The 21785-nt window shown below is 42.1% G+C and overlaps 2 protein-coding genes across 3 annotated transcripts; one reads left to right on the top strand and one right to left on the bottom strand.

The window, feature by feature from the left end:
- Window positions 1–264: 264 nt before the first annotated feature.
- On the bottom strand, window positions 265–4349 carry LOC149971547 (integrator complex subunit 5-like). The gene is made up of 2 exons (XM_021583419.3): window positions 4074–4349; window positions 265–3847 (listed from the first exon to the last, which is right to left on the bottom strand). The coding sequence occupies exons 1-2, from the start codon at window positions 4151–4153 to the stop codon at window positions 874–876; spliced, it is 3054 nt and encodes a 1017-aa protein (XP_021439094.1). The 5' UTR covers window positions 4154–4349; the 3' UTR covers window positions 265–873.
- Window positions 3726–21057, top strand: LOC110504680 (phospholipase A and acyltransferase 4). Of its 2 annotated transcripts, none has more exons than XM_036970267.2 (6): window positions 3726–3864; window positions 16446–16545; window positions 17052–17160; window positions 18281–18417; window positions 19957–20088; window positions 20291–21057. In XM_036970267.2, the coding sequence occupies exons 2-6, from the start codon at window positions 16531–16533 to the stop codon at window positions 20420–20422; spliced, it is 525 nt and encodes a 174-aa protein (XP_036826162.1). In that variant the 5' UTR covers window positions 3726–3864; window positions 16446–16530; the 3' UTR covers window positions 20423–21057. The 2 variants fall into 2 exon arrangements, with proteins under 2 accessions (XP_036826162.1, XP_021439127.1); XM_021583452.3 differs by lacking the exon at window positions 3726–3864 and adding an exon at window positions 4339–4488.
- The last annotated feature ends 728 nt before the right edge of the window (window positions 21058–21785 follow it).

The following is a 21785-nucleotide window of genomic DNA, read 5'->3' as shown; positions in this document are numbered from 1 at the left end:
ACTTGCTTATTTTTCCTTCAGGGACAAACACACTTACAGGCTCTACCAATATAAAACTACATTGTGAAACATTTGTACAGAGCATATGGAAGTCAGAGACAATGATCTTTTACAGATATGTATGGCTGTTTAGAATGGCATGCACATTTGGGGTCAATTCAGATTCATTCAAATCCAATTAATGAATTGAAAATGGCCCATTAAGTGTCAAAGGTGTAGTGTTGATAGAATACCCCTCTAGGTTGACAAAATAACAGTCTCAGCTTTGCTGCACTCTTGCACATTTATTAGGAGATCTGGTTCAAACATAAATTGTGCTGTATGTAAAGACATTTTATGGAATGTTTGTGTGATTCATCATATACCTGCAGGCTGTGTTAGTTGATGTAAAATGATTACATTATCATTGATGTACCTTCTCATTACAAAGTTGTACTTCTGTTTCAATTCAAGAAAAAATAAGTTGAATTGAAATTCAGAACTGCTGTAGCTCGAAATGTAGACAGTCAAGTTCAAAGGCCAGATATTTGAAACAACAAAATTATGATCACTCCCTTTTCTGCTAATTTATGGTATACTACATGTTTTTATCCCCCTACAGTAACAGCTACATAAAAAATTATACTTAATCTATAAAAATGATACAAAACAGGAGAAAGATAAACAGTAGATATAATATGCTCAACTATGCTTCAGAGTGCATACAGATCTAGATTCAAGTTAGAGCAACAAACAAGAAAACAGCAAAGCAACATCTCCACAATTCCCGATCACCAACCACCCCCATCCTCATCTTTCACAAACAATTCCAACCGTCCCACTTCTTGCACCTTTTTCCTGTCCATCCCTCTATCAGTTCTCTCCTTCCCTTGTTCAGAGCTGGAAACGCCAGCATAGATGCCCCAGCCGGTCAATGTTCTTATGCAGGACACTGTGAATGGGTGCTACGTATCTCGCCACGTCTCCGTCCCGCGAGAAATCCCGGCAGAACAGGCCCTTCTCGGCACTGAAGACAAACTTCTGTGGCATGGGGCCGTTACCCCTTACATATTCCCACACAGCCAGGAGGAGAAGCCTCACTTCGAACGGCGTCAGGTAGGGGAAAGCCTCGTGGACGTTGCCCAGCACAGGGGGCAGCAGCTGGCCCTCGCCCATACAGGACACCAGCATGCATGAGGCCTGGAGGTGCCACGGGGAGTCCATCGCCAAAGCCTCCCTCGAAGCCTCCCAGTGGGCCAGCAGAGTGGCCAGCAGGCCCCGGAGCACCGCAGAACAGTAACAGAGAGCAGGACGCCCGGCAGCCACAACATGGAGTAAAGGGAAGAGGACAGGGTGGGCCTCGAAGCAGCGGCGGATGTGTATGTCACGTTCTACAGTTGTGCGTGCATGTTCCTCTGGCGGCCATGACAGTTCCCCGTTGGCCACGTCGGGGCAGATATACTCCACCAGCGTCACTGCCATCATTTTGGCCGCCTCAGCGTTGATGGGCGGCGGCTCGTCTGGAACGGAGGGCTGGTGTCGGGTGCCTCCACCGTTGCCGCCATTCCCGGAGGGTGCACTGCAGCACTGGACGGTGACAGCCAGCAGAGTCTGGACATTCTGTATGACACTGGCGGCGTCAGGGTGAGGCGTAGCACTGCGCTGCTTCAGACCCTTCCCTATCACCCCAGCATGGAACACAGACCACACACTGCCAGAGAAGTTGACCGTGGTGCCGAACCTGCAGTTGATGTCCAGCAGGGAGCCCACCCGGTCAGGGGCCAGGGACGGGGAGATGGGGGTGTCCCCTCCAATGTCCTCACTCTGCCCTCCGAACAAGTCAGTGTTTCCTTTATGTAGAGCTCCCTCCACCAGGTGCTGCAGGACACATTTGAGGGTTAGAGGGGAGTAACCTACCAGACGGGACAGGAGGAGCACCGAACAGTTCACCGCCTCTCCTCCCTGGCCTTCGTCTCTCCCCTTCCCTGTCTCTCCTCTCCTCCGCAGTGCCAGAAAGAAGTGTGTGACGGCAGCTCGACAAACAAGCAACAGGTGGGAAGGCAGGGCAGCACGGGGGAGGGGGCTGCGGGACAGGAGCCACACGGCAGCGTGGGATACCGCCGGATCACTGTGGAGGAGCAGAGGACAGAAGTCATGGAGGTGTCCTGAGACCGCTGCTCCAACCTGCACTGGCATGGAGGACTGAGGACTAGCACCTCCTCCTCCCATACCTCCTCCTGGGCCCCTCCTCTCCTCCTCCTGTACACTCTGCATGGCAGAGCCCAGGTTGAGAAGGAGCTGGCAGAGCTGCCTGGGTCCCAGGGTGTGTGTATGGATCTGGGCCACGCAGCGGGTCACTGCGGCAGGGATGAGGCCCGGCAGGCAGGCGGACAGTGGGGTGTGGAGCTGCCAGGCCAGGGCCAGCTGGTCTGGGTTCCGGGCCAGGGTGAGCAGCTGACAGAGGGCCTCCGTGGCCACGCTAGGGCCCCCGTATACAGACAGCAGACACAGCAGACACAGCAGCTGGTGCAGCCAGAGATGACGCTTCCTCTCCAGTCTCAGCATCTCAGCACAGAGCTCTCCCACGTGGGACTGCAGCTCCTCTAGGAAGGGGACCACACGGGGCGCCTGGGAGGAGGGAGAGTGGGGGCGGCTGTAGTAGCCGTCATCCCCTTCTGAGCGGGTGTAGACCAGCTTGTGGAGGTGCAGCAGGAGCATCTGGAGGAGGAGGTCGCAGGCCTCCCGGACCCCCTCGTGAGGGGAAGACATGGGGCCGGAGATGATGACAGAGGCGGGAGTGGCCGTGTCAGCTAGGAAGCGGAGGATGCGTGCCCCTCCAGCAGGGCTCTGGGCGATGAGGTGGACAGCCAGTCCCAGCATGTTGTCAAGCTCGTCCCTGGGAAGGCCCTGTAGAACAGCCTGGAGCTGGAGCAAGACTGGAGGCCGTAGAGACTCCACCAGCTCTGTAGATACGGCGCCCAGAAGAGAAGGAGACAGCGCCGCCAGCTGGAGAAGGAAGGGCACTGTGGCTCTGCGGAGCTGGGCTGAGTGCTCCAAGGAGGTGGACCCAGAGCTGGGGGGTATAGTCGGGGGACTGAGGCTCTCCTGGAACATCCTCAGCAGCTCCCGCCGGATGCTGTCAGAGTGCCGCGCCGCCAGGTGGCCTAGGATCCCCACCACAGAGCCGATCTTAGGCACTCGGCTGCTCTTATCTCCCTGACACTTGTCAGCCGTCCCGTGGGAGCAGAAGTCTTTAAGGCCACAGGCCAGGACACGGCTGATGATGGTGCCCGGGAAGGAGGATCCGATGTGAGCCACCACCCAGTCGAAGTGGGGGGAGTGCTGCACGGAGGTGTCCAGGAGAGCGTCCACACATTGGTCAGGACACCAGGCTATCATGGCCGCTAGGCACTGGGTATAGGCCTCCATGAGGGAGCGTGTAGCCGCACAGGACATCCACAGCTGCAGCAGCTCGTTGAGGCTGGAGGAGTGGGGAGCTGCCCTGCGGCCAGCATGCTTGGAGCTCAGCTGCCCCAGCAGGTCTACAGCCCAGGTTGAGACAAGGGGAGCCCAGGCTCGGGGGTTGAGCTTAATGAACTCCGCCAGGACGCCATGGACCTCCGTGATGACATCCTCCAGGTTGGAGTCCCCGTCGCCATCGCCGTTTGTCTCTAGATTGTGAAGAAAGGCTGAGACGTGCTCGTTGTACACGCCCCTTAGGTGCTCGAGGACCGCCCCGCGACAGGCAGGCACAGACCGTAGTAGACGCACGGCACAGCGGGCATGCTCACGGACGCTGAGTTTACGACCCTGGGTCTGGTCCACGCCACTGATGAAGGATTTTATCTCCTGGGACAGTTCCTGGGGGCTACACACACGATAAAAGTTAAGTTTCTCTCTAAAAACAATTGGTATCAATTGTATTTTCTCTCAGACTGTAATATTTCATAAATATGCTTGAAAAATGCTGACCACTGCATCTAGCACCTTAGCACAATAACAGCCTTATAACTTGTTGGTACAGTAGGGAAGCAGCCACATAGCTACAACTACTGGCTAGCTAGCTAGCATGCTACCTATGCTAAGCAACTCACCTAAATGCATTCTGCGGTGTGTGAGTGAGAGAGGGCTGCATGGTGACTGTCAGGGAAGTCCCGTCAAACACGGCACACATCGTTCAACTTCCCAAACTGAAAATAGAACATGAAGAACTCTCCCCTTATATCATCATATTTGACGTGTAGAGTTGATTATTCGTAGCTTGTTACAAGTGCGCTCCAAAACCGGAAGTCATTATTTTCTTATTCTATCATTGTCTTTCGAGGGGTAATTTATTGCCATCTACTGGCCTGACACTGTACTTGGAAATCACGTCAGCACGTACGCTGCCAGGAGATACGCCCTCGGATTGGTTTGCTTTTTTTCGAGTCAGCTGATCGTTGACGTCTAAAGTTATTTCTGTGTTCGATGTAAAGCAATCAACATCGTAGCAACGACACGGAACTTACTGTAAGTTATAAGAAGGGTCAAGTATTTAGTGATTATCTAGACTAAAGTACTTGTGAGAATTACAAATATCTAGCTAGCTAAATGGGATCGCAAGTCTTGACAGCATGCAAACATAGTCTATGTTGTGTGCCGTTTGTGGTCAGTTACAATAACGTAGCTAAAGTAGCAAGCGATTTCCTTGCATAATTAATGTTTTTTTTTTACAGTAGCGGTGCGTGGGTAAAATCACTGAGGAAGCCAGAAAAAAAGCCATATTACAACCTATGTGTTGTGATAATTGTGTTGTTTGCTCTATAACCTGTTAAGTAATATGTTGCCACAGTGTTATTTAGGCCTAAAGCCCGAGACAATAAGACAGTTGAAGAATAAATTCACCCAAACCTTTTATTTTATCACAAAACTGGATAGCAACCTCTGTTCGGTTTAGTCCACATAGCATATTGCATGTAATAGACAGTTACATGACCTCAAGCAAGTTAATGTTTCCGACATTTTCGGACCACTAAACAACTATTAATTTAGAACCACAGACATTTACCACAAGTTGCAAAGAAAACAGGAGTTGCCTCCACTATTCCAACACCATTTCAACATTATCAAATCACCTTTGCTTAGTCTAATACAGTGACAACTAAAAGATACCAAAAACAATTTAATCCAATCAAGATATATATTATGTTTTTTATTTTTTATTTAACCATTATTTAACTTGGCAAGTCAGTTAAGAACAAATTCTTATTTACAATGACGGCCAACCAAAAGGCAAAAGGCCTCCTGGGGGGACGAGGGCTGCGATTCAAAATACAAAATCAAATAAAAATATAGGACAAAACACACATCACGACATGAGAGACACCACAACACTACATAAAGAGAGACCTAAGCCAACAACAGCATGGCAGCAACACATAAAAACACAGCATGGTAGCAACACAACATGGCAGCAGCACAACATGGTAGCAGCACAACATGGTAGCAGCTGTCGTGACTAGAGGTCGACAGATTATAATTTTTCAACGCCGATACCGATTATTGGAGGACCAATAAAGCCGATACCGATTAATAGGCCGATTTAAAAAAAAATATATATTTTTTAATAATGACAATTGCAACAATACTGAATGAACACTTATTTTAACTTAATATAATATATCAATAAAATCATTTTAGCCTCAAATAAATAATGAAACATGTTCAATTTGGTTTAAATAATGCAAAAACCAAAGTGTTGGAGAAGAAAGTAAAAGTGCAATATTTGCCATGTAAGAAAGCTAACGTTTAAGTTCCTTGCTCAGAACATCCTTTTAACATGAGTCTTCAATATTCCCAGGTAAGAAGTTTTAGGTTGTAGTTATTACAGGATTTATAGGACTATTTCTCTCTATACCATTTGTATTTCATTAACCTTTGACTATTGGATGTTCTTATAGGCACTTTAGTATTGCCAGTGTAACAGTATAGCTTCCGTCCCTCTCCTCGCTCCTCCCTGGGCTCGAACCAGGAAAACAACGACAACAGCCACCCTCGAACAGCGTTACCCATGCAGAGCAAGGGAAACAACCACTCCAAGGCTCAGAGCAAGCGAGTGACGTTTGAAACGCTATTAGCGTGCGCTAACTGGCCAGCCATTTCACTTCGGTTACACCAGCATCATCTCAGGAGTTGATATGCTTGAAGTCATAAACAGGGCAATGCTTGACGCACAAGGAAGACCTTCTGGCAAAACGCAGAAAGTGCTGTTTGAATTAATATTTACGCGCCTTCTTCTGCCTACCACCGCTCAGTCAGATACTTAGATACTTGTATGCTCAGTCAGATTATACGCAATGCATGACACGCTAGACAATATCATCAACCATGTGTAGTTAACTAGTGATTATGATTGATTGTTTTTTATAAGATAAGTATAATGCTAGCTAGCAACTTACCTTGGCTTACTGCATTTGCGTAACAGGCAGTCTCCTTGTGGAGTGCAACGAGAGAGAGGCAGGTTGTTATTGCGCTGGACTAGTTAACTGTAAGATTGGATCCCCCGAGCTGACAAAGTGAAAATCTGTCGTTCTGCCCCTGAACGATGCAGTTTACCCACCATTCCTAGGCCGTCATTGAAAATAAGAATGTGTTCTTAACTGACTTGTCTAGTTAAATAAAGATTAAATAAAGGTGTAAAAAAATATACAGATTTCCGATTGTTATGAAAATTTGAAATCGACCTCTAGTCGTGACGTGACTCTCATTAATGTGATGACTGTTATTTATCGAATAATTACCTACTATGTCTAATTCTTACCAGATTAAATTAATCATGTAACAATTAACTCATTAGGACTTTGGGGCACCACGGGAGAAATTGTTTAACGAGTTACCATCTCCCGAATTACCTAAAGGATATATATATCAAAAACAGTCACTTATTAATCATTACCTCACATCAGTCTCATTCTGACTTATTGAATCTGCACAAACCTGAGTCTTACTGATAATTTTGTACCACATAAATGTATTTATTTATTTATTTACTAACACACTAAATGAAAACACAGGATACACACAGACACCCACACACACAGTATAGGTTATTGATTAGAAACTTAATATGATGACCGGTACCTGGCGGACTAACACAATATGACAGTTGTTACAAAAGATGGAGAGTTAAAGAGAAAGAGAGACAACACTTGGATACTTTGGGGAACTATGCTCACAGTAACCCTAATACCTTGCCCCGAACTGCTGCCCCTTTGGGTAAGAAGTAATGCATGTATTTACGTGTTGAAGGTCTTTGTCGTGTATCTCTGTTGGACCCAGGCCTTCGTGAAAATTGTTAGATTGGGCCTTCTCCTTTGGATGGGCCTTCTCCTTCGTTCTCAGGTGTAAGGCTCTGATCGTTCACAACAGGTCACAATGCTCTTCTTAGTTGTCTGTTTACTTGCACTTGTTCTTGAAGCGTGGTCTTCTGAGGACGGCTAATCAGCCGTGTCAATGATCCCAAGTGGTGATGAAAGCAGTGTAGTCGGTGATGATTTGAAAAGAGTAACCAGATGTTCATACTCAAATTCCCTTTCTTAGATATACTCAACCGTAATATTGACTGTTAGAGGCTACTTCGTCTTCTTCAACGTCATGTTGATTTTCATTGGTCGTGACCTAGCTGCAGCTTATGGTCCGTTTAGTCTGGTATGTTAATTCTTAACTCAATATTTTATACCTTCTGGGTAAAAGGGGCATTTTCATCACGATGACATGCTCGCTGGGCTCCCAGGGGCGTGGCTAGTTAAGAGGCAAAGTATTATAATTACTATGATCTTGTTAGAGAACTAAAATCACAATCCTATCATCACAAAAACATTCTCTTCATCCTTGATATTTTCTACACCACGTAAAGGATGTAAACCTGATATACACAGTGTTAAAGCTCCTCAAGTTACAATTTTTTCATTATAACGTGTTTATACCATTTTTAATGACATGGTAAAATATACATTAATTTTCCAAATTCCATCTTTCATCATTCCCAACATTCAGATGTTGAAATATATTGTCCCAGTGTTCCTTGTTGGATGTTGTGGGTGGCAAAATCTTCTGTAACAAAGACATTCCATTCACCCATACTAGAGACCAAAAGGAGTCGTCTGCTGCCCACAATTTACGATCGACGTGAGGTGTCATAAAACCCCCCACATCAATCCCTTCCCCCCTCTGCGGGTGAGAGGGCTCTGTAGACGCTGATCCACTGTAACCTGATCTTTGGATCCTCAAATGAGAGTCATGACACAGCACAAACTATGGTACAAACATTATTGGGCACAGACAGCACCACAAATGGCAAGAAAGTAGAGACAACAATACATCACGTGAAGCAGCCACAACTGTCAGTAAGAGTGTCCATGATTGAGTCTTTGAATGAACAGATGTAGATAAAACGGTCCAGTTTGAGTGTTTTTTTGCAGCTCGTTCCAGTCCTTAGCTGCAGAGAACTGAAAAGAGGAGTGACCCAGGGATCTGTGTGCTTTGGGAACCTTTATCAGAATGTGACTGGCAGAACGGGTGTTGTATGTTGGAGGATGAGGACTGCAGTAGGTATCTCAGATAGGGGGGACTGAGGCCTAAGAGGGTTTTATAAATAAGCATCAACCAGTGGGCCTTGAGACAGGTATACAGAGGTGGCCAGTTTACAGAGTAGTATAGAGTGCAGTGATGTGTCCTATAAAGAGCATTTGTGGCAAATCTGATGGCCGAATGGTAAAGAACATCTAGCCGCTCGAGATCCCTCTTACCTGCCGATCTATAAAATCACGTCTCTGTAGTCTATCATGGGTAGGATGGTCATCTGAATCAGGGTTAGTTTGGCAGCTGGGGTGAAAGAGGAGCGATTACCATAGAGGAAACCAAGTCTAGATTTAACCTTAGCCTGCAGCTTTGATATGTGCTGAGAGAAGGACAGTGTATGACACTTGTATGGGGTGACTACCTCAAGCTCTAAACCCTCAGAGGTAGTAATCACACCGGTGGGGAGAGGGGCATTCTTGCTACCAAACCACATTACCTTTGTTTTAGAGTTGTTCAGAACAAGGTTAAGGACAGAGAAAGCTTGTTGGATACTAAGAAAGCTTTGTTGTAGAGCGTTTAATACAAAATCCGGGGAGGGGCCAGCTGAGTATAAGACTGTATCATCTGCATATAAATGGATGAGAGCGCTTCCTACTGCTTGTGCAATGTTGTTGATGTAAATTGAGAAGAGCGTGGGACCTAGGATCGAGCCTTGGGGGTACTCCCTTGGTGACAGACAGTGGCTGAGACAGCAGATGTTTTGACTTTATACAATGCACTCTTTGAGAGAGGTAGTTAGCAAACCAGGCCAAAGACCCCTCAGAGACACCAATAATCCTTAGCCGGCCCACAAGAATGGAATGGTCTAGCGTATCAAATGCTTTGGCCAAGTCAATAAAAATAGCAGCACAACATTGCTTAGAATCAAGGGCAATGGTGACATCATTGAGGACCTTTAAGGTTGCAGTGACACATCCATAACCTAAGCGGAAACCAGATTGTGTACCCGAGAGAATACTATAGACGTCAAGAAAGCCAGTCAGTTCATTTTTGACAAGTTTTTCCAACACTTTTGATAAACAGGGCAAAATAGAAATAGGCCTATAACAGTTAGGATCATCTTGGTCTCACCCCTTAAATAAAGGATGCCCAGTGGCTGCCTTCCAAGCAATGGGAACCTCTCTAGAGAGGAGAGACAGGCTTGGCCATGATAGGGGCAGCAACCTTAAAGAAGAAAGCGTCTAAACCATCTGGCCCAGATGTTTTTGTTGGGGTCAAGTTTAAGGAGCTCCTTTAGCACCTCGGACTCAGTGACCGCCTGCAGGGAGAAACTTTGAAGCGTGGCAGGGGAAAAAGATGAAGCAGCATCAGGGATTAGAAGGGGTGGGATATGATGAAATGTTGAATAGTTCTAGGAGTCATGGCAGAGTCAAATAGGAATCCTGACTTAATGAAGTGGTGATTAAAGAGCTCAGCCATGTGCTCCTTGTCAGTAACAACCAGATCATCAACATTAAGGGACATAGGCAGCTGTGAGGAGGAGGGTTTATTCTCCAGGTCTTTAACCGTTTTCCAGAACTTCTTGCAGTTAGACCCACAGAGAGAGAACTGCTCCTTAAAGTAACTAACTTTGGCCTTCTTGATAGCCTGAGTGCACTTATTTCTAATTTGCCTGAACGAAAGCCAGTCAGTCTGAGTATGCGTGTGCCGAGCGATTTGCCAAATGGAATTCTTGAGGTGGAGTAACTCTGACAGATCACGGTCGAACCAGGGACTGAACCTATTTTTAATGATAATTTTCTTTATGGGTGCGTATTTGTTAACGATACCACTGAAAATTTAACAAAAGATGGTCCAGGTGTCTTCGACAGAGGGGATCATGGTGGCCGATAACACCCAGCAACAAGTCAACAAAGAGTTATTTGAACGTTTAATGCGTAAAACCAGGAAATCAAGTTGTTTGGGGACAGACTTGGTGGAGACAACCGAGCACTGAAGGTGATCCTTGGTAAAGATTGCCACTCCCCCACCATCTGTCTTGCCGAAAAAGGTTATAACCAGAAAGGTTAACATCAGTATTCAAAACACTCTTCCTTAACCACGACTCAGTAATGACCAACACATCTGGATTGGAGCTGTGAACCCACACTTTCAATTGATCCATTTTATGTTAAAACCTTCTAGTGTTAATGTGCAGAAAACCCAGGCTTTTACGAGAGCAGAAATCCGTGAAGCAGAAATCAGAGCAGAAACCAGAATTGGGGTTAGCAACAGTAAATTGGCCTGGGTATACATGCACAAGATCATATTGTAAAGCAATTTCATCAGGTAACATGAATACAAAGCTGGCGAGAGGTGGTTAGAACCCACGGTTGGGTAAACAAGAAAGTTCATAGTCAACAAAGCACGTGCGGCCGATGTGAAATGGCTAGCTAGTTAGCGGTGGTGCGCGTTAATAGTGTTTCAGTCGGTGACGTCACTCGCTCTGAGACCTAGAAGTAGTTGTTCCCCTTGCTCTGCAAGGGCCGCAGCTTTTGTGGCGCGATGGGTAACGATGCTTCGTGAGTGACTGTGGTTGATGTGTGCAGAGGGTCCCTGGTCGGAGCCCAGGTTGGGGCGAGGAGAGGGACAGAAGCTATACTGTTACACACGCAGGAGTCATGAGGCAAATAGCATAAAGCACCAGAGAAACAAGAAGGACTTGGGGCTAGCCATAGTAAGTTCAGAGTCACTCGCCCCAACAGTGTGAGTGACGGCGAATGGTCCTTTAAGACGGCAGAATAAAGTTGTCCTGTGACTATTGTATTTTGGAGATTCTGAGGAGGATATCTTCTGATGTGATCAAAGCAACAATATTGTTTCTTATTGATGTAACTTACAATTGAAGGCTGCATATCAGTTAAAAATAGAGATGAATCCAGGGGGTACTATATTTTAATTCAATTCAAGGGTTTTATTGGCATGGGAAACATGTGTTAACATTGCCAAAGCAAGTGAGGTAGATAATATACAAAAGTTAAATAAACAATACAAATGAACAGTAAACATTACACATACAGAAGTTTCAAAACAATAAAGACATTACAAATGTCATATTACGTGTATATATATATATATATATATACATACAGTGTTGTAACAATGTACAAATGGTTAAAGTACAGAAGGGAAAATAAATAAGCATAAATAAGGGTTGTATCTATAATGGTGTTTGTTCTTCACTGGTTGCCCTTTTCTTGTGGCAACAGGTCACAAATCTTGCTGCTGTGATGGCACACTGTGGGATTTCACCCGGTAGATATGGGAGTTTATCAAAATTGGGTTTGTTTTGGAGTTCTTTGTGGATCTGTGTAATCTGAGGGAAATATGTGTCTCTAATATGGTCATACATTGGGCAGGAGGCTAGGAAGTGCATCTCAGTTTCCACCTAATTTTGTGGGCTGTTACCTCTGCACCAATGGGACGGGAAACTCTCCTGCCATTGTTAGGCTCAAGAGTTTTCACACCTCTCACTTCACACTTCTGTGGGAATTTCAGTCAGTTTCTTTCATAGCAGCTTCATAGCCTTATTTATTAAGCTTTATATAATAAAATTACCAAGAGATTGTCTTTTAATTTTTGGCTTCAGAAGTAAGTTCAGACTGAACATTACTCACCTAGTTTTCTGCTAGATGGTGTTTCCATATTCCGCTGTGTTTCTTATGCAGGTTTTGGTTTGTTAGAAGTTTTTTTTCTTCTTGATAATTCTTGCTAGTAATAGTCCATTCAGGTAATTTTGTTCAAAATTAAGGTTTTAGGTATGGAATTGTGATTTGGAATGAAGGTTTTGATGTCCTAGTGAAAAAATGCAAGTTTATTTACATTTATCCAACTCTAAATTCTATCTTTTTGCAGAAGAACTCAGGTTGCCATGCTCTCTGTGTCTGTTCGCTCTCTCTATATATATATTTAAGATGCGGCTGTCCATGGTTCGGATTTCTGTTTGTGCAAGTAGAAAAATATGTTTACACCCTACTTGTCGAGAAACTCCAATGCCATCCTCCTCTCTTTCATGTTGACAAAACAGTCTATCACTCTGTCATACAGGACAGGCTTTTATTTATTGTTGTCCTAGGCTACCTTGCTAAAATGGTTGTTTGCTAGCCTAACTTCCATTCATGGGCAATGTTAGCTAGTTAACATTAGCCTTCTACATCTAGCTACATATTGAACTTCCATCCTCTCAGGCCAGGGGCACAACAATGTATTAATTAATGGTTGGATCAGAATCAGCATTACAATCATTGGCCAGTAAGGAGAATTAAGTAAAACCACAAGTTCAAATCTCTATCTCCATCCATGGCTAATTTAGGAAAGGGACAATTTTAGCTAGCTAGCTAGCCACCAGACGACAACAACACAACAAGATGCAACAATTCAAGTTGTTTCTGTCAATGACGTATGCTCAATGTGATTTGATAGGAGTGACACCAATATCAAAGCTGGCTTCCCTTGACACTTTCTTTTGGTGCGCCAAGACCATTCACAGTTGAGCTCGCTCTGTTTAGCTCAACGCTGATTGGCTAATTTTTTATGCTTTTTTAAAATCAAGGTAAGCCCAATGCACGCATGCTTCCCTTGCATTCCATTCAATGCTATGGGCGGCAACAATGTCATACTCGTTTGGACCAGACAGCATCAGATAGATGACCTACACATAAAGAGACAGAGGGGCACTGTTTTGGTCGCTCACATGCTTTCTCCGGTGAGATACATATGGAGCCAGATAGCTGCCAAAAGGTTGAACGTATGAATCGTTAGGATCGTAAGAAAATCCATACGTAAATTGTTAGGATCATAAGAAAAGCCATGCGTGAAACGTAAATGTGAAATTTCATCTGTGAACATGTAAACACCATGTTATGATTACGGAGAAAACGTTTAGTCTTGAACAAATCTTGTGTTGCAATTCTGATGTACAATAATACCTTTCCAAGTTTTGGCAATTTCATCTCACCAACAACAACTTGTGAGGAGTACTATGAGAACAAGCATAACACAGTATACAAAAAACAGAAGTCTGGGAAACCGGAAAGAGGATTCCTGCATGTTTTCAAGTTAAAATTCTCCATTCTATATTACTAATAGTTCAATGTTTCATTTAGGCCTATCTACAAACCTGTAGGCATTGCAATTTAGGCTTTAATTTTGGGTACTGGTGTCTTGCAGTACTCTATTTGTGTTTTATTACTGCTTTTATTATAGGCCTCCCCTTAAAAAGAGGACCCAGCTCACAGGCCTCTAAATACATTTGAAACTAAATAGTTGAAGAAGCACATGCAGTGGCTAATAGGATAGGGAAAACCAATCTGGCAATAAGAATAGGCTATTCATAGTCTTGACCATTTGGGATCCCTTGGCTATTTAGCTCAGGACAGGTTATAGCTAAGACTTAATCAATATTTCTTTAACCTAATTTATTGATATGGATATAGCCTCTGCGTGATGGGGTTGTGCAATGCAAATGGCTACAAGCCTACATACAGAGTGGAATTCACTAATACAACAGTCAAAAGGCCTAGTATAAGGCCTACAAGTCCGTGCTCCCAAATACTGGAAAAAGTGTACATGATCACCACAGTAGCCCCCACGCGGCTATAAAAAATCAATGATGCAATTATATGACTGTTCAATAACACACAACAGTATGGCATATTTAGATAGTGGAATAGGCCTAGCCTAAATCATATTTACTTTCTATTTTGCAGCTCAGGCGTTTATTTTAGACAAGGGTCCTCTGTGTCTTTATAATACAATTCTCACACAAGTAATTTGCTGAAGGCCCAAGCCTGTATTACGTCATCTACTGTTATAACGCCCTTATCGAATGCTCTAGACTTTTATTCTGGAAATGAAACCGGAAGCTGCAAATCAACTATAAAGTCTTGGCTAGAGTTGCTTGATTGACTAGCTATCTTTGACTAGCTACATCCGGTTCATGTCCTTTGCAGATGTCACACGTTTGTGCGTATAAAAAAGATGTGTAACCCGAGTAAATGTTCATCCATAGTCGTATCGTAGGGTTTGTACGTTTACACATCTAATGAGACGTGTAAATGTTCATCCATAGTCGTATCGTAGGGTTTGTACGTTTACACATCTAATGAGACGTGTAAATGTTCATCCATAGTCGTATCGTAGGGTTTGTACGTTTACACATCTAATGAGACGTGTAAATGTTCATCCATAGTCGTATCGTAGGGTTTGTACGTTTACACATCTAATGAGACGTGTAAATGTTCATCCATAGTCGTATCGTAGGGTTTGTACGTTTACACATCTAATGAGACGTGTAAATGTTCATCCATAGTCGTATCGTAGGGTTTGTACGTTTACACATCTAATGAGACGTGTAAATGTTCATCCATAGTCGTATCGTAGGGTTTGTACGTTTACAGATCTAATGAGACGTGTAAATGTTCATCCATAGTCGTATCGTAGGGTTTGTACGTTTACACATCTAATGAGACGTGTAAATGTTCATCCATAGTCGTATCGTAGGGTTTGTACGTTTACACATCTAATGAGACGTGTAAATGTTCATCCATAGTCGTATCGTAGGGTTTGTACGTTTACACATCTAATGAGACGTGTAAATGTTCATCCATAGTCGTATCGTAGGGTTTGTACGTTTACACATCTAATGAGACGTGTAAATGTTCATCCATAGTCGTATCGTAGGGTTTGTACGTTTACAGATCTAATGAGACGTGTAAATGTTCATCCATAGTCGTATCGTAGTGTTTGTACGTTTACACATCTAATGAGACGTGTAAATGTTCATCCATAGTCGTATCGTAGGGTTTGTACGTTTACACATCTAATGAGACGTGTAAATGTTCATCCATAGTCGTATCGTAGGGTTTGTACGTTTACACATCTAATGAGACGTGTAAATGTTCATCCATAGTCGTATCGTAGGGTTTGTACGTTTACAGATCTAATGAGACGTGTAAATGTTCATCCATAGTCGTATCGTAGGGTTTGTACGTTTACACATCTAATGAGACGTGTAAATGTTCATCCATAGTCGTATCGTAGGGTTTGTACGTTTACACATCTAATGAGACGTGTAAATGTTCATCCATAGTCGTATCGTAGGGTTTGTACGTTTACACATCTAATGAGACGTGTAAATGTTCATCCATAGTCGTATCGTAGGGTTTGTACGTTTACAGATCTAATGAGACGTGTAAATGTTCATCCATAGTCGTATCGTAGGGTTTGTACGTTTACAGATCTAATGAGACGTGTAAATGTTCATCCATAGTCGTATCGTAGGGTTTGTACGTTTACAGATCTAATGAGACGTGTAAATGTTCATCCATAGTCGTATCGTAGGGTTTGTACGTTTACACATCTAATGAGACGTGTAAATGTTCATCCATAGTCGTATCGTAGGGTTTGTGCGTTTACACATCTAATGAGACGTGTAAATGTTCATCCATAGTCGTATCGTAGGGTTTGTACGTTTACACATCTAATTTAACGGTTACGTTTTCTGTTTCACACATGGCTTTTCTTAGGATCCTAACCATTTACATATCGATTTCCTTACGATCCTAACGATACGTACGTTTTAGCTTTTGGCAGCTATCTTCAGCCTCTTGGGAATGAATTGAAGAAAAATTCTGAAACAGAGAGACAAAAGTAATTGAAAATTATATATATATATTTTTTTGGTGTAGCCTGGCTCTCCTTGGCATCCATGAATACACTCCACAGATGTTTTATAGACACCAGAACATAGTGAAATTAGATCAGTATCTAGTTTATTAGCCAATAGAATGCCTAATATTTTGTTAGCTAATGTCTTAGGAAAACAGGCCCCCTAAATATAACCCATAGATTTTGTTCTGACTTTACAGGGTCGAGATAAAAGCTCAGGAAAAACGTAAAGTTATTTACAAGCAAAAGGGAAATCAAAACTGTGGAAAGTAAATAACGGTAACCATGGCTCCAACATTGGTAAGTAAAGTCCAATCCAAATGTTGATTGTGTCCACTGTCTCTGTGTAATCTGTTTTTATGCAAATATTTACATTTTGTTTGTACAAAGTAGTGTTTGTAATGTTTACATTTTGTTTGTACAAAGTAGTGTTTGTAATGTTTACATTTTGTTTGTACAAAGTAGTGTTTGTAATGTTTACATTTTGTTTGTACAAAGTAGTGTTTGTAATGTTTACATTTTGTTTGTACAAAGTAGTGTTTGTAATGTTTACATTTTGTTTGTACAAAGTAGTGTTTGTAATGTTTACATTTTGTTTGTACAAAGTAGTGTTTGTAATGTTTACATTTTGTTTGTACAAAGTAGTGTTTGCACGACGAGATCTGAGCACTTTCCCTTTCAGAACGGCATACTTGGCAGTTGGTTGGCGGTTGCATACTTCAACAAGAGGGTGTCTAGCAACAACACCCCTGTATGTGGCAATACACAGATTTGCTAAATCCTACTTATTATTTCTCCCTTGGCAGTACGATGAGAAGCCAGAGCCAGGGGACCTGATAGAGATATTCAGATGCAACTTCCAACACTGGACTTTGTACGTTGGTGACGGTTTTGTCGTTCACCTGGCCCCACCCTGTGAGTTATACTATTGAGTATGATCAAATCTTTATTTTAGAAGATATAGTGCACTCAACAATTTATATACAGTAGCCTACATACAGTGGCTTGCGAAAGTATTCACCCCCCTGGCATTTTTCCTATTTTGTTGCCTTACAACCTGGAATTAAAATAGATTTTGGGGGGTTTGTATCATTTGATTTAAACAACATGACAACCACTTTGAAGATGCAAAATAATAATAAGGCATTTCAGTTTTTATTTTATACATTTGCTAGCATTTCTAAAAACCTGTTTTTGCTTTGCTATTATGGGGTATTGTGCGTAGATTGATATTTTAGAATAAGTCTGTAACGTAACAAAATGTGGAAAAAGTCCAGGTCTGAATTCTTTCTGAATGCACTGCTTTTTGATTAGAAGTATTCGTCCCCGAGTCAATGTTAGAAACACATTTGGCAGCGATTACAGCGGTGAGTCTTTCTGGGTAAGTCTCTAACAGATATTGTACACTTGGATTGTACAATATTTGCTCATTATTCTTTCAAAAAATCCTCAAGCTCTGTCAAGTTGGTTGTTGATTATTGCTAGACAGCTATTTTCAAGTTTTTCCATAAATTTTCATGACGATTTAAGTCAAAACTGCTACTAGGCCACTCAGGAACATTCATTGTCGCCTTGGTAAGCAACTCCAGTGTATATTTGGCCCTGTGTTTTAGAATATTGTTCTGCTGAAAGGTGTTATGTGACTTGTTAAGCAAATGTTTACCCTTGAACTTATTTAGGCTTGTCATAACAAAGGGATTGAATACTTATTGACTGAAGACATTTCAGATTTTCATTTTTAATTCATTTGTAAAAAAAATTGAAAAGCATCCTTCCAATTTGGCATTATGGGTTATTGTTTGTAGGCCAGTGACACAAAATCTCATTTTTTTCCATTTTAAATTCAGGCTGTAACGCAACAAAAATGTGGAAAATGTCAAGGGGTGTGAATACTTTCTGATAAAAACTAATGTGACAAAACTCAACTTTAAACTCATCTTTGGCACTGATGATATGTTTTATGACATGTTTTGTCTGTGCACCCCCTCCCTTGGAATTTTTCCCTCTCCTTCTCCCATGTCTCTTTGCTCCCCAGCCGAGGTCCCTGGAGCCAGTTCCAACAGCCTGATGTCTGTGCTCAGTGACAAGGCTAAGGTGAAGAAGGAAAAGATCTGGGACGTGGTGGGGCATGATCAGTGGTGCATCAACAACCAGCTTGATCAGGATTACCAGGTAAGTACAGTATTGTTGCGACCCAAAATAGCACCCCATGGGGCCCTGGTCAAACATAGTGCACTGTGTTAAAGTACTACTTAAGTATTTTTGGGGGGTATCTGTACTTTACTATTTATATTTTTGCCAACTTTTACTTCACTACGTTCCTAAAAAAAAGATGTACTTTTTACTCCATACATTTTCCCTGAAACCCAAAAGTACTTATCAAGAGAACATCCCTGGTCATCCCTACTGCCTCTGATCTGGCGGACTCACTAAACACAAATGCTTCATTTGTAAATGATGTCTGAGTGTTGGAGTGTAAATGATGTCTGAGTGTTGGAGTGTAAATGATGTCTGAGTGTTGGAGTGTAAATGATGTCTGAGTGTTGGAGTGTAAATGATGTCTGAGTGTTGGAGTGTAAATGATGTCTGAGTGTTGGAGTGTAAATGATGTCTGAGTGTTGGAGTGTAAATGATGTCTGAGTGTTGGAGTGTAAATGATGTCTGAGTGTTGGAGTGTAAATGATGTCTGAGTGTTGGAGTGTAAATGATGTCTGAGTGTTGGAGTGTAAATGATGTCTGAGTGTTGGAGTGTAAATGATGTCTTGAGTGTTGGAGTGTAAATGATGTCTTGAGTGTTGGAGTGTAAATGATGTCTGAGTGTTGGAGTGTAAATGATATCTGAGTGTTGGAGTGTAAATGATGTCTGAGTGTTGGAGTGTAAATGATGTCTGAGTGTTGGAGTGTAAATGATGTCTGAGTGTTGGAGTGTAAATGATGTCTGAGTGTTGGAGTGTGCCCTTGGCTGTCTGCGAAAAAATAAATAAAAATAAAATGATTCTGTCTGTTTTATTTAATATAAGGAATTTGAAATGGTTTACTTTTGCTTTTGATACTTAAGTACATTTTAGCAATTCCATTTACTTTTGATACTTAAGTACATTTTAGCAATTCCATTTACTTTTGATACTTAAGTACATTTTAGCAATTCCATTTACTTTTGATACTTAAGTACATTTTAGCAATTCCATTTACTTTTGATACTTAAGTACATTTTAGCAATTCCATTTACTTTTGATACTTAAGTACATTTTAGCAATTCCATTTACTTTTGATACTTAAGTACATTTTAGCAATTCCATTTACTTTTGATACTTAAGTACATTTTAGCAATTCCATTTACTTTTGATACTTAAGTATATTTAAAACCAAATACTTTTAGACTTTTACTCAAGTAGTATTTTACTGTGTGACTTTCACTTTTACTGGAGTCATTTTTTATTAAGGTATCTTTACTTTTACTCAAGTATGACACTTGGGTACTTTTTCTACCGCTGGGAATAAGGTGCCAGCCTGTGTGATCCTATGTGGCTCAGTTGATAGAGCATGGTGCTTGTAATGCCAGAATAGTGTTTTGATTCCCGCTGGGGCCAACCAAATGAAAATGTATGCATGCACTAGTGTAAGTTCGCTTAAGATAAAAACGTCTGCTAAATGGCATAAATAGCTTAGCATAAAATGATCTGCTAAATGTCATGCATTATATTATTATAGGTCAGACCTATCTGTGAGATACTGAAGGACGCCCAGGCCTATGTGGACCAGGAGCTGCCCTTCTGTGTCTTCAAGGGGAACTGTGAGCACTTTGTCACAGAGCTGAGATATGGGAAGGCTGAGTCTCGACAGGTAGGTACACTGGACTGGTGCTCATCAATAGGTGTACTGTGCTCAGCATAGAGTTATCTTGTGAGCCATAATGACATTCTCAAGCTATGAATGTGTGTCAAGAGAGTGTAGAGTAACTGGATTACTTGTTGTTATACATTCAAAGCATCTATGACTATTTCTGAATCAGTCCTTCATTCAAATGAATGTCTTTTTCTGCCAGGTTCAGCAGGCTGTGGAAACAGTGGGAATGGCCGCAATGGTGGGCTTTGGAGTCCTTGCTGTTGCAGGTATCGCGGCAGCCATCTTTGGAGGTGGAAGCAAAAAGAAGGATAAAGGGGGAGAATATAAGTGAGCACCTGTATGATAGCTTCCTGAGCAGCCAATCACCAATAGGCCTGATAGAGATTAATTATTCAACTACAGTACTACTGCCCTCGTCACTTGAATAATTATGTTGTTTTCAGAAGGGAGGGTTGAGTATTTCCGTACATCTTTTTAAAAAACTTCTACAATTACACAGACGTGATTTGAAAGCACAAAGGAAATGAGGAACAGTGTCTTGTTATAATTCCGAGGTTTAAAGCCTTGAAGGTGTCATAGCCTTGCAGGCTTCTAGCTGATTTAACAAAAAAATTATAATTTACTTATAAGCTATGAAGTTTTCCTACTAAAGTTTCAACATATTTATCTAGACTGAGATCTTTTAATAATGGGATAAAATGGTATTCCACTGAAGTTCTGATATTTCTATCATGAATTCAATTGTCTTTAGGACTCACAGAACTACTCCTGGTTAGGGTCGGAGTGAGCCCCCACCTGTTTAGCTAATAAAAAAATAAAATATATATATTTTTAAAAAACGTGTGCCTGTTTTACATGTTATTTTGGCAATTAAACGTATCACATATCAGTTTGCAAACATTGTAAAAAAAAAATTATAATAATAATTTTTTAAGAATCATTGAGTTTAATAAAACAAAATACAAACATGGTCTCTTTTTTGCTTTCTTGAGTAAGGCAGCTCCAAAATGGAGGTGGTTCAGCCTAGCTCAGTGCTTTCTGTGGTGGTGGGGTAGCCAGCAGAAAATACGGAGCGTAGGGGTTGGTAATGTTCTCTAGTTGCGCCATGATTGGCTCAGTGTTCTGTCACTCATGGGGACACTACCTCACTGCAAAATCTACGGCTAGATCTTTAAAATTCAAACCCCTTGGGTGCTGCCATAGAGTTACATTAGAAGTGCCCATCCAATAAGGCTCAAGGTCATTGGCCACAGATAAAAATGTCAAATCACGTTATATCTACCGTAGCTTTGATTGGACTGATCATGACAACATCATACTTTAAAAATCTTAGCTAGCAAGCTAGACAAGCAGTCATCGTCATGAATTATGTAGACAATCTACTGGAAAATCCTTTTCAATCCTTGTCATATGAAGAGAAATTATAGATAAAACGTATCGGTGCTCATCGGCCATTGGGCATAAACATTACAACAAGTTGGAAATCACAAATTCAACAATGAGTGGTTTGGAAGGAATCAGTGGTTAACTGCAAGTGTTGCAAAGCAATCACTAGCCTGCTATTCAGTGGAGTGGGTGTGTGGTCCAAGTCTGTTTATGGGTCTCTTTTCCAAGCTTAAAATAATAAACATTCAACACCATGGGCCAGAAAAGTTGTACTACATTGGCCATGCTCTCAATCCAGCATGACTTCT

The sequence above is a fragment of the Oncorhynchus mykiss genome, chromosome 25 (assembly GCF_057628025.1).
Source record: "Oncorhynchus mykiss isolate SJ-2025 chromosome 25, ASM5762802v1, whole genome shotgun sequence".
Classification (NCBI taxonomy): Eukaryota; Metazoa; Chordata; class Actinopteri; order Salmoniformes; family Salmonidae; genus Oncorhynchus; species Oncorhynchus mykiss.
Note: the sequence above shows the minus strand (reverse complement) of the source record. Positions and strands in the feature narration are given on the sequence as shown.

Coding starts and splice junctions, on each gene's coding strand:
- LOC149971547 (XM_021583419.3), bottom strand. CDS start 4,153: ATGTGTGCCGTGTTTGACGGGACTTCCCTGACAGTCACCATGCAGCCC. Junction 3,848..4,073: donor ACACCGCAGAATGCATTTAG/GTGAGTTGCTTA, acceptor TCGTGTGTGTAG/CCCCCAGGAACTGTCCCAGG.
- LOC110504680 (XM_036970267.2), top strand. Junction 17,161..18,280: donor CGTTCACCTGGCCCCACCCT/GTGAGTTATACT, acceptor TTTGCTCCCCAG/CCGAGGTCCCTGGAGCCAGT. Junction 18,418..19,956: donor AGCTTGATCAGGATTACCAG/GTAAGTACAGTA, acceptor ATATTATTATAG/GTCAGACCTATCTGTGAGAT.